General features: G+C 38.5%; 1 protein-coding gene across 2 annotated transcripts in view; it reads left to right on the top strand.

Annotated features, from left to right (window-relative positions):
- Positions 1–12,096, top strand: part of Cntn5 (contactin 5) — a 1,240,814-nt gene that overhangs the window by 867,521 nt on the left and 361,197 nt on the right. For both annotated transcript variants that reach the window (XM_087560151.1, NM_053746.2), the window contains 1 exon segment: positions 4,559–4,762. In XM_087560151.1, the coding sequence (XP_087416277.1) occupies positions 4,559–4,762 (204 nt within the window).

Below are 12,096 nucleotides of genomic sequence, written 5' to 3'. Positions count from 1 at the left end.
CATGTTGAGATGTTCTTTCTAGATCTGATTTGTTTGGGACTTTTACCATGAAAATGTCTGTCTGTCTCTCTGTCTGTCTGTCTGTCTGTCTCTCTCTCTCTCTCTCTCTCTCTCTCTCTCTCTCTCTCTGTGTGTGTGTGTGTGTGTGTGTATGTGTGTGTGTGTGTGTGTGTGTGTGTGTTTAACATGAAAATCTACTTTAAAATATAGAAGCATGCATCTTGATTGTATGTCAGCATTAAGGATACATATTTGGATTAGCTAGAGAACAAAGGTTGAGATAAAGTACACACATCAAACCAAGACCTCAGGACCTGGATGGGTTAAATTAATGAACTAGAATAACTTTGAGTTCAACCTAGGAGGAGAGAAAGTGTCCAGCAAGAAAGCAAGAACCTGGATTTATTAGGAAAATTTGTCTTACCACTTAGTTTTGAATATACAGGAGAGGGATTTAATATTCTTTGAAAAAGACATTGTTGAAATGGGTAAATCATGGCTTGCCAGGTAGTACCAACATCTTCTGAAATTAAATGATACCAAAAATGTTAATGTTTAACAAATCAATACATACTATGGTATTTTTAAGAGCCAGACATTGTAAATACATAACAAAGTAGCACACAAAATAAACACTAAAAGCCACAGAAACAGTTATATTTTCTAGTTTCCCTAAGTTACTTTGTAGTCCTTATACTATAACATTATCCCTAAAGTAACTGTATTCCTCTTTATTATGAAAGTAAAGTTTGAAGAGGATTTTAATAAATGTTAGTAGGTAACAAAAGCCTTAACAAAGAATGTAAACAGAGATCTTAAGAGATGTTTGAGTCCATTCAACATTCCTATTTTGGGCACAGGCATAAAATCTAACCCAGTTTCATGTGTCAGCTGAGTTATTGTATAGTGTTCTCCTCCTTGTCCTTGGCATAGTGAACCGCTTGGTTATGTAGAAAAGAGAATTTAACTGCAAAAATAGAATCAGCATTTTTGAGGCCTGGAATTCCCATTTCATTGTGAGATGTTTAAAGAGGCAACTTTATGTACAGGCATCCTGGCCTTGAAATATTTTACAAATCCTTGACTCAGCAAACACTACTAATATAAGAAATTATAATTCTTTAATCAGCTTTTACTTGCTCATTACTCTTTCAAAATTTCAAATAGTCTCAAAGTTTAAGAAATTTTCAGCAAAATCCTGTGAAAATATTAAACTTCTGTAAATTAGGTATGAATAAACAATAAAGTTAGAGGGAGCATTTTGTCCGACAGGAGAGGTCCTTGTACTTTGGATCTAATTAGCAAGGGGCATAATTTACTTATACCACACATGCTTAATTGTTGTCACTTCACTTGAATATTTCTAATCATTTCTTCTTTTTAATTAAAAACAGAATTTTGTCATGCAATATATACTGACTATGGCTACTCTGCCAAAACCCCTTCTGGGTCTGCCTCATTTCTCGGCCTACTCTATCTCTACATACCCTTTCTTCCTCTGTCTTATTGGAATACATATAGGCATCTAAGAGAAAGTAATAATGATATTATTATTATAAACATTATTATTAAAATGTAAATAATAATACAAATATGACAAAAACAAATCAGAATAGGACAAAATGAACAAACATAAAAAGAGCAAAAAAAAAAAAAAGCCCAGGAAACACAGATGCTAAGACCCACATTCACACACACACAGAAAAGAATATGTAAGGTTAAAAAAAACGATGAACTCCAAAATACCACTGAATTTGTTCTGTATTATCATCTACTACTAGGAATACAACCTGCCCTTAAATTTGGTTTGTAAACCCAGAGACTTTATTGGAGAAACCCAAATTTTCCTTCGTGGGCTCTGAGATGTTTCCTTTGTGAGACCGTGTCTGGGTATAGGATGGGGTCTTGTGTTCATTCCATTTGTCTTGTCAGGACAGGGACACCCTGTGGCTTGGACCCCTGTTGGGCTTCTGCTGTTGCCACAGCTTCTCTGTGTTCATATGCACACCAGTCCTCTTCTGTCTGGAAGGCCCTGGTCCCTTGGAGTTCCCATCACATTTGCTCTTACAGTCTTTCTATCTCCTCTCTGCAGAGTTCCCTGAACATTAAGGGAAGGGATTAAGTGATTGCCTCCCATTTAGGACTGAGACTTTGTACATTTTCCAGTTGTGGGTCTCAGTATTTGCTCCCATCTACTACAGGCAGAATCTTCTCTGATGGTGGCTGAACAAGATTCTGGTCTACATGTATAGCCATTAAGGGCTGCTTTATTGCAACAGTTCTTTAGCAGTAGAGGACTATTTGGTTTTTCCCTAGTCCATGTCCTATCTAGTCTCTGCTTTTGGCCAACAGACCAACGGGACATATAGGTTCTATCTTACAGTGTGAACTTTAATTCCAATCAGATAGTGAGTGGTTGATTACTCTGACAACTTTCGTGACAACATTACAACATTGCACATTTGTGGTAACATTGTAGATCATGGGGTTTGTAGCTGGTTTGGTATTTACCTTTTTCCTCTGGTAATGTGCAGAGTACCTTCCAGTAGCGTGAACACTAGCCAGTAGGAGTAATGAGTCTACCTAAGAACCAGCTTGACATCTCTGTGTCCCACAACTTAGGTGTTGTGTACAGCAATGGGGCCTTACCGTCCTGTTATAGAAAGTAACCAATAGCCTTGGCAACAGCCTGGGTTGTTTCAGGGTTGCACAGGGTCCCTTTGACCAATGACTCAGTTAAATGTAACCTATTTCCAGTGATGGAGGTCAATTTAGTGATGAAAGATGTCTAGTTGGGTCTTTGTCTCCCTCAGCATCTTTATGTATAGCAGAAACTGCTAGGAGTTGCTTTATTGCAACATCTCTTTCCCAGAAGAGTAGTATTTGGTTTTTCCCTAGACCATGTCCTATAGGTTGTTTTGGGGTTGTGTTTTACTTGAGCATCTGGAAATATAGGCTCAAAGTAAGAGAAGGGGGACGGGAGGAGGAGGGGAAGGGACAGGGAGGGAGGAAGAGAGAGAGGAGTTGATTTTTAGCAATCCACAATAAGAGAGCAAGGGTGATTGAGAGGAAAAAAGAAAACTCACAATATAAAGTGAATCTTCCCAATTTCAGTGGTAGATTATAATCACATGTTGGGTCATTTTAAAACTTACTTAAGTCGCCTTTGCACACAGGAGGCTGTTGAATCTGTTCTTCCAGTTATAGCATGCATGAGTTTGAAGCCAATTGAGAACTTAGTGGCTTTGACTTCAAATTCAAATCATATAACTGGCATTATGTCAGTTTGAGATGTCATGGTTAAAGCTCTGGTCTCACTGTTCCCACATTTCTAAAGAACTTTGTTCTATAATTGTTTAAAAATACAGGTAAAAATATATATACTCTCCTAACTGCTCAGTAACTTGAATACAAAGCCTTAAATTGTCTTCTGTTTATGATGATCGTTTTTCTTAAATCTTCTATGATATTTTAATTAAATTTATTTTAATTATATTTAGAACTCTGTGTCTATGTGCATATGTTCAGGAGGATGACAGATCCCCTGGAGCCTGATTTACCCTTGGGCAGGTATGAGCCACCCAATGTGTACAGTAGGAACCCCCTTGGGTCAGTATGAGAGCAGCAGGGCTGTTACGTGCAGAGCATCTCTCCGTCCCTGCACTCTTCTGCCATGGTTTTTATGTAATCAGTGGTCACTGGCTTCTCACTATCATCACAGCCACTGTCACTCAATGTCTCTTATAACTACTGAAAGCCAGCTCCCTGTGGCTGTGAATTCATTCCCCTGCTTGCTCTCCTCCTAGGATTAATCTGTCTCATTTCTCTCCTCTTCACTCTGGAGATGGAGAGACTGTTTAAAATATAATCTGCAGTCCAGCTTCAGCCCGACCGCTCTCCAGCTCAGTTAAGATATTTTAGTTTTCTTCTTTCTCTGTTTATTTTTCCTCCCATTCAGTACTCGTTACTCTATTGTCTAAATGTCCTTTGTTTTCCACATCACTTGGATAGCTTCATGAAAACATTAATTTGTTTTCTCTTTGGAATGATGTCTGGCCTGGGGTGATCCACAGCCAATATTTGATTAACAAATGAGTAAAATCTATTTTCTAGTCCAGCTGTCTCCTAACTGGAGAAGTTTGTATAGATCAGTACGATTAAGAGCACATATCCCATGTTTTCATTTACAACATATGCTGCCATCTCTCTATATTCTTCTATAGATTTGAGTAAAATTCACCTATTAAGTTGATGTAGAAGAAGAAGGCATCATCTCTTTAACTTTCAACTTGCGTGTTAGTTATGACAGTACTGAATATCAAGTACACCTCAGAATCAAAGGGAAAGGGAATAGACGCAGAGCATCAAGAACTCTGTGACCTCTTCCCATAGCCACAAACCAGAGCTGTGCTCTGAATAGAATATATTAAATTATTTGTATATCAAGTATGTGCGGCCTTGGATCCAAGATATGTTTAGCAAAGCCCTTGCTGTTTGAGCTTTGTCTGCCAGTTAAGTGATCTCTATTATTCAACAGCTAAATTCTGTGTGTTTTCAGAGATCATCTATAGCTGGGTCTTCAATGAGTTCCCTTCCTTCGTGGCAGAGGACAGCCGGCGGTTCATATCCCAAGAGACAGGCAACCTCTATATTTCTAAAGTGCAAACATCAGATGTTGGCAGCTACATTTGTCTGGTGAAAAATGCTGTAACGAATGCTCGCGTGCTCAGCCCTCCAACCCCGCTCACGCTTCGAAATGATGGTGAGTTGCAGACTTAAATGATGAGCATTTCATATGCAAAAATCAAGATGTATCGTTGCTCCTTTTCCAAGTACTTGACCTAATACAAATCAACTACAAGGCATCTATGCTATTTATAAATGCATTTCTTTAATCTGGGTTTGTGTATGCCACAGAATAAAAATGTTGACATGAGTGATGGAAAATGGCCCAGTGAGTAAAATGTTTGCTGTGCTGTGATTCATGACAATTCAAGTCCTAAGGACCTATGCACAAAACCAGGCACAGATGGCCTGTAATTCCAACTTCGGGATGCAGAGACAAGAACGTCTCTGGAGTATGCAAGCCAGCCTACCAAGCCAGTTGGCCAGGTAAACAGAAGACTGTCTCAGAATACAGGTGGAGGTAGGTTGAAGAAGACATATGACGTCAACCTCTAGCTTCCATACACTCATGCACACCCACACACACACACCCCACACATGCCTATCATACATCTACACACACATATACACACTCACATGCACATGCATGCACAGGCACACAGACATGCACCTGCACACACACATATACACATGTCCACACATACATGTATCCACATACACAGGCATGGGTATGATGGTATTACGGGAAATGGATAATTCACAGAGGATAAATACTGATCATAATGCTACTTAATTAATTATTATAACAAGCACCTGGAAAGGAGAGCCATGTGAACTCCACTGTTCTCTCATTCGTCCTTAGTGTCTGTCTGTAGCATATGTGTATTAACTGCATGAGTTCTATGAGCTCAGTTTTCATTGCATTTGTAGCTCATCTGCCTTCAAATTGAGTATTAAGCTTTTAATACTTCATTGTACAATTATAATTGTTATTACTTTTCCAATAATAGGAATAGTTGTAACTTTAGCTATTCAGTGCAGCCCAGGCAGGTGTAATGATGCTATAATTATAGGAATTGCCATCTCTTCACAGCGTCTTCACACTTAAACACCTCATTTGTATTTATAGACATTTACAGTTAGGCATTGCATTAAAAAAGTCAAGTGCTCGATTGTCGTTGATATATGATATGCAGATTGTTCTGCCGTGCAACAAAAATTATCTGTGAAGGCATTATTAAGAAGTGAACTAGAATTCGGATTGATTTTAAAGTATTAAAGAGTATATTTCAAGACTTTTTATAGTTCTTCTATATGCTTTTTTCCACAAGACAGTCTCTTGTAGCTAAAGCTAGCTGTAAGGTTTTCTTGCTCCCGTATGCCAAGTGTTTTCAATCTATACTACACCTGCTTTAAAATTCTTTTTTAAAAAATGCATACTGTTCATGGTGATGTGAATGACAGTGCCTCCTATAGGATCAGATATTTGAATGCTTGTTCACCAGAGAATGGAACTATTTGAGAGGTTTATAAAGATTGGGAGAGAGGTGTGGCCTTATGAGATGTGTCACTGAGGGTGACCTTTGAAATTTTGATCTCTCTCTCTCTCTCTCTCTCTCTCTCTCTCTCTCTCTCTCTCTCTCTCTGCCCATGGATCAAGGATTTAGCTCTGAGCTACTGCTCCAGCATCATGAGTGGTTATAATTTCAGAGGACTAAGCCTCAGAAAGTATAATCAATCCCTCAATTAATACTTTCTTTTATAAGACTTGCTGCGGTCATGCATCAATTCACAGCAATAGACACCACTAAGACACTTATGGAATGTACTGTTAGAGTTTTTCTATTGTAAGAGTTTGCTTACATATAAGTTATATATAAACTATAGGATATATAGTAATTCAAAATTTAGGAAGTCAACATATGTGTATACATACATACATATATATGTATATATATATATATATATAAAATGAAATATCCCCATAGTCATAAGAAGCCCAATATTGCAAGTTGCTAAATGTTACCAAAAGCCACATAGATGATGTCACAGATACATAGGCTAAAAAATAACAGCAGCAACTAAAATTTCGGTAAGAAGCTACTTGATGCTGTCTTTAACAATTGTGGCCATGTTCTCTACGTTTCTTAATAATTAACTTTGACAGCAAAACATGAGATATTTAAGAATCATTACTATAGCAATATTGAATAACTCAGTATTACATTATTCAAGATAATTAAGATGATTTGAGATATGTATCCTTAAAATGTTACTTTTAAAAACAAAATTTACTACTAGGCCCTGGAACCTGGTAGTGAGAGTACCCATGGATGTATGACTGAAGACATCGAGTTCCTGTCCACAAGAGTCCATCAGTAGCCAATAGTTCCACAGAGAGTATGACCCCCCTCTTTGATCTATGATTGATGGTTGACAAGCTCCGTTAGGAAACCACAGCTCCTGTATGATCATACTTGAACTACTGTGTTTTACCCAGAACAAAGCCTTCATCGAGCCTCCTCCTCATCCTCTCATACTTACATTCTTTCTACCCTCTCCCTCAGGAATCCATGATCCTGTCAGGCAGGTCTAAGTGTCCTCAGGACAGAACCATCCCTTATATTCTTATCACCCAAAGCAGCCATGAGTCTATACACTGCAATTCACTGTGAAGGGATGCTGCTTTGATTAGGGCTGAGAGTTGCATTTGTCTGTAGCAATTAGACAGTCACGTCAATTTAGACAGTAGCAATTAGACAGCCATGTCATTTTAAATTAAAAACAGTAGTAAGTTTTCCTCTTGGGAAACTTACTACTTAACAACAAGACTTTAACTGGGTTGACAGCCCCAGGCATGAGTTCATACTGTGGAGCAAGCTTCAAACCCAACCAGAGATTGCTCTGTTCCCCCACAATTCTCATGCTGCTTATCACCAATGGAGACATTTTTCCTGTTCCACTTATATTACAGTTCTTAGGATTGAAAATTGGGTAAGATCACTGATGCCTTCCACCCATTCCCAATAAGCTGTATGTTCTCCCAACCTTGTTAAATTCAGTACAACATTATACATGTTATATATACACACACCCACAAAGATATGAATATGAGGAAAAACTTGCAGGAAGATAGATAAGTAGCAGAGATGGGAGAGAGGTGCTAGAAAGTAGAGGTGAGTGTAGCATCAACACACTACATGTATGGATGAAACTGCCAATGAGAAAATTTAAAGTTATAAAAAAGTAAGTGTAAAAATAATAATAATAAATCCTTGCAGTGTTTTTTTTAAATATTTGCTTTACAAAAAGAGCTACTAGCTTAAATAGCAATGCTCAGATATCAAGATAGCATTACAATATGCATAAAAATAAAGCTACTGGTATGGTAAGAAAGAAGAACTCAAATAAATAAGAAAAAAAGTGAAATTCAAGTCAAGCTCTGAATGATCGATATTGCTTAAGAGAATTTTATAAATGGAAACATTATAAAAATAATCAAGAGAACACAAGGGGATACCAAACCAAAAAGTGTAGAATGAGGAAGCTAGGGAGAGAAATTTTTGGTAAGATGCAGTACAGAGAGCAATGCTGGCTACGTTGTCTGTCACCTCTTTCCCTCTGAGACCTTACAGAAAGAAAACTGTCATCAGTGAGAAATCCAAAATAGGGCAGGAATCCACAACCAACCAGCCATGTTGATAGAACTCTGGCCTATAAAGGAACCACGCAAACTAAGAGATTAAAAGGTAAATAACCACTGGATTGTAGACTTAAGATGAAAGGGATCACAGAAAGAGCTGAAATCCATGTGTCCAAAAGAAGTCTAGAAACAACAACGCAAACAAACAAATTCCGTTGTCATGCAACTCAATGCCTTCTTTGATCCTCCAAAGAAAAAAGATACACGTGTGGAACCCATACTATAATTATATAAAATATCATAATTCCAGGATCCATTCACATTCTCTAGGCACAAAGCATTTGAGTAACATGGAACTCATTTCTTCCACATGAATGGTGGGTGCATAGTAAGCAATCTTCTTCTGATGCCTTTGTATTCGCTGTGTGAGATCCTTACCCTCACTTGAGAACATACCTTCCCGATCCAAACTCCTTACTGGGTGGTAAGTGCAACACGATTCACAGGCAACCAGCTCTACTAATGAACAAATGGAGAAATCTATATCAGCATTCCAGCTTCTAAAGCACGGTTTTTCATAAAATTCTAAGTTACCAATTGTGATTAAAACTTGCAAAAGTCATCCAGTGATTACAGTTAAATAACATGAGGATGCAAAAATGAAAACAAATTATTATTAAAAATTATTTCAATTCAAACACTCTCTTGGTCTTCACTATTTGATAATTGAAAAACATTTTTGCATAAGAGATATATTCCTAAATGTTCACCCTCACACATGTCAAACACTAAATGCATACACTAAAAATAAAACTAGAGTAAGATCATGGATGAATTCATGGATGGCACCACTGTCAGCTGCAATTCCCACTGGGTTTCTATCCTCTCAATGCACGGGCAAGCGTTTAAACTCCTCAGTGCAGAGGCAGTGTTTATATTCAATATTTTTGCAAGCTTGGCAAATACCTCTGTGGGGGTTTGAATATAAAAATTATATTTAAGCTGCTGTGACCATAGAGTTACCTATAAAAGTCATTTTAAGAACATTGAAATTTTACACTTTTCTGGAAAAAAAGTTTTCTAAAAATAATAAAGGATTATTATTATAAAAACACAGAAGTTTTTCCTTTAAGTTAAAGTAAAATTTTACTTAATAAACTTTTGGTTAGAAAATGCATTGTGTTACCTTGACTTTGTTCTAAAGCAAAATTTGAAATGAAATTTGCTTGTAGGTATTCTATCTGAGTTAATTCCCAGAGGGCAGGAGTGAGAGGCAGGGGTAGTACAGGATGGAATGGTGAAAATGCTACTGTATTATAAAGATAAGTATGTCTGTAGGAAGCCAGAACTGGCCCCATATAACCAGAACCATAAAGAATGAGCACCAACTGATCCCCATAGAGCACACTGAGGGTGTCCCAGAGCGGTTCTCTTGCAGCCTGTACCACTCTTTTCTAGCTTCACTTCCTAAGAGTGGCTATGCACTTGGGCCATGTGAACACTTGCTCAGAAGTTGCAAGCTCAGGAAACTGATCAAAGCTTTCATGTCCTGTTTATGTGGACAGTGATACTGGTAGGATCAGATACACATTCAGTACTGAGGATAGAAAAAGGAGCAAAAGAAAAAAAGATAGCAGTTGTCCTTGTTCAGAAAAAGAAGATGTAGCCTCACTACTAGCACCATTCTACATGCAGCCTAGTCTCTAGAGGCCTCACCACTCGACATCCTGATGAGGCCTGTCTCACCCATGACTAAACTGAACACACAAACATGTCTATTGACATGATCAGATTTTCAATATGGTATAAAGGGTAATGAGTCAAGTGTTTTTCCTCTACATAACAGACACGTAGGTACCCATTCTAACTACATTTCTCTCTGTCCAGTTTTCATTCTGCCATCTCTCCCTCAAACACTTCCACCTCTGTGAATTCCTAGCATCCCCCCTCCTCCAGGGTCTCATGTATCTGTCTTCCATGATCATGTCGCATAGTGTCTGCTCTCACAAGAATTCCCACTTTAATTAAGAAGTCTTGCTTTAAACTGTGTTTTCAACCTACATGTTTACTGCATGAAAGAGAGTGTTTTACAAACCATTGAATGTGATAGAGACACAGTTAGTGATTAAGAGCATGTACTACTCTTGAAACTGACCCGAATTGAATTGTCAGCATTCACACTGGGAGCCTCACAGCTCACAATTCAATACAAGATCTGCATCTCTCCTCTGGTTGCCTTGGTTACCTAAACTCAGGTGCACATATCCATACACAGACCTAGATACACACACACACACACACACACACACACACACACACACACAGACCTATGCGCGCACACACACACATACACACACACACACACACACACACACACACACTGACATTCTTCACTTTTTTAATCTTAAAAAATCATTTAAGTGTTAATGTAAAAACGATGAAAACATTTGGTTGAGTATTAACTAAAAGAAATGTATTGCTGTTATAGTGATATAAAATGTTCACATTTTCAAGGTGTAGCAAGTGTCGTTGAGTTGTGATAATGACTTTGGTTCTCTGGGAAGATATGGAAAGCTATATTTCTCCCCCAAGAACATTATGTATAAGACCAGAATACTCATTTCCTATTCAAACAAAGTCTTTCTCTTTAATACCCACATGCTTCCTAAGGCTACTTCTCACAGCCTCCTACAGTGCAGAGATCCAGGGCACACAACAAAAGGCTGAAAATAAGAAAAAGAACATTGGTGGGTAAAAAAGGGAAGGGGGAGTGGACAAAGGAGAGGGGTAGACAGAGGACAGGGCAGGTCAGGCTAGGAGAGAGGAGAGGAGAAGACAGAGGAGAGGGAAGGACAGGGAAGAGGATAGGAGAGGAGAAGACATGGGAGAGGGGAGGACAGGGGTGGACAGAGGAGAGTGGAGGACAGGGGAGAGGGGGGAGAGGGGAGGACAAGTAAGGAGAGTGGAGCACAGGACAGGATAGTGTGCTTTGGTCCCTATCCATCTCAGGAGTAAGATAACATAATAGAATCAAAATGCCCACTTTAGTGACAAGAGAAAGAAAGGGAGAGTGGGGTTTGGAATACTTGGAGAGAAACTGGCTTATATTACAGGATTCATCAGTTTCCACATGGAGAATAAATTAGAAAGCCTGCAACATAGATATACTTCTTAGTGTTGGGGAAAGTTGTAGGTTTGTATATTTAGTTTTACTGCTAATGAAGTCATTAGTTGCAAACATATGTATGGACATGTTTACTTTTTAGGGCAAGCAGTTTGTCAACAAGGCAATTACGTACAGAATTGGCTAATTACATAATCTAAGAATCAACTCCATCAATTCACTGCTTGGTACAGAGAGCAGTAGAGTCTGAAATCTACATGTATGGACACTGCAGTGGGTCCTACAGATGGTCAGAACAGGATGTGGATACTATTGGTGTTGGTTTGCATGGTTCAGAGCATTTCCCTACTCAATTAAGGATTATAAATTGAAACATTATTTTAAAATATCTTAATGAGCCTCCCTGTAGCATGCATGTCCCTAGGAGAGAAGGAAGGTTTGTGAGGATGAAAAGGTAGACTTTTGTTTGAGAGTCATATGTAACAAATCACTTTGACTTCCTAAGCATTACACATAAGACAGACTCTCCTCTTCCCCTCCTTTCCTCTCCACTCCCCTTCTCTTCTTTCCTCTCCCACTTCCCACATCCCCTCCCTCTCCATCCCTTTCTCTCCCCCATCTCTCTCATAAACTTGCCTAGAACTCACTCTATAACCCAGGATGACCCTGAACTTATGACACTCATTCTACCCTAGCTTCTTGA

Source organism: Rattus norvegicus, chromosome 8 (genome assembly GCF_021556685.1).
Source record: "Rattus norvegicus strain SHRSP/BbbUtx chromosome 8, alternate assembly SHRSP_T2T, whole genome shotgun sequence".
NCBI lineage: Eukaryota > Metazoa > Chordata > Mammalia > Rodentia > Muridae > Rattus > Rattus norvegicus.
The sequence above is the reverse complement of the archived record's forward strand: the minus strand, read 5'-3'. Positions and strand labels throughout refer to the sequence as shown.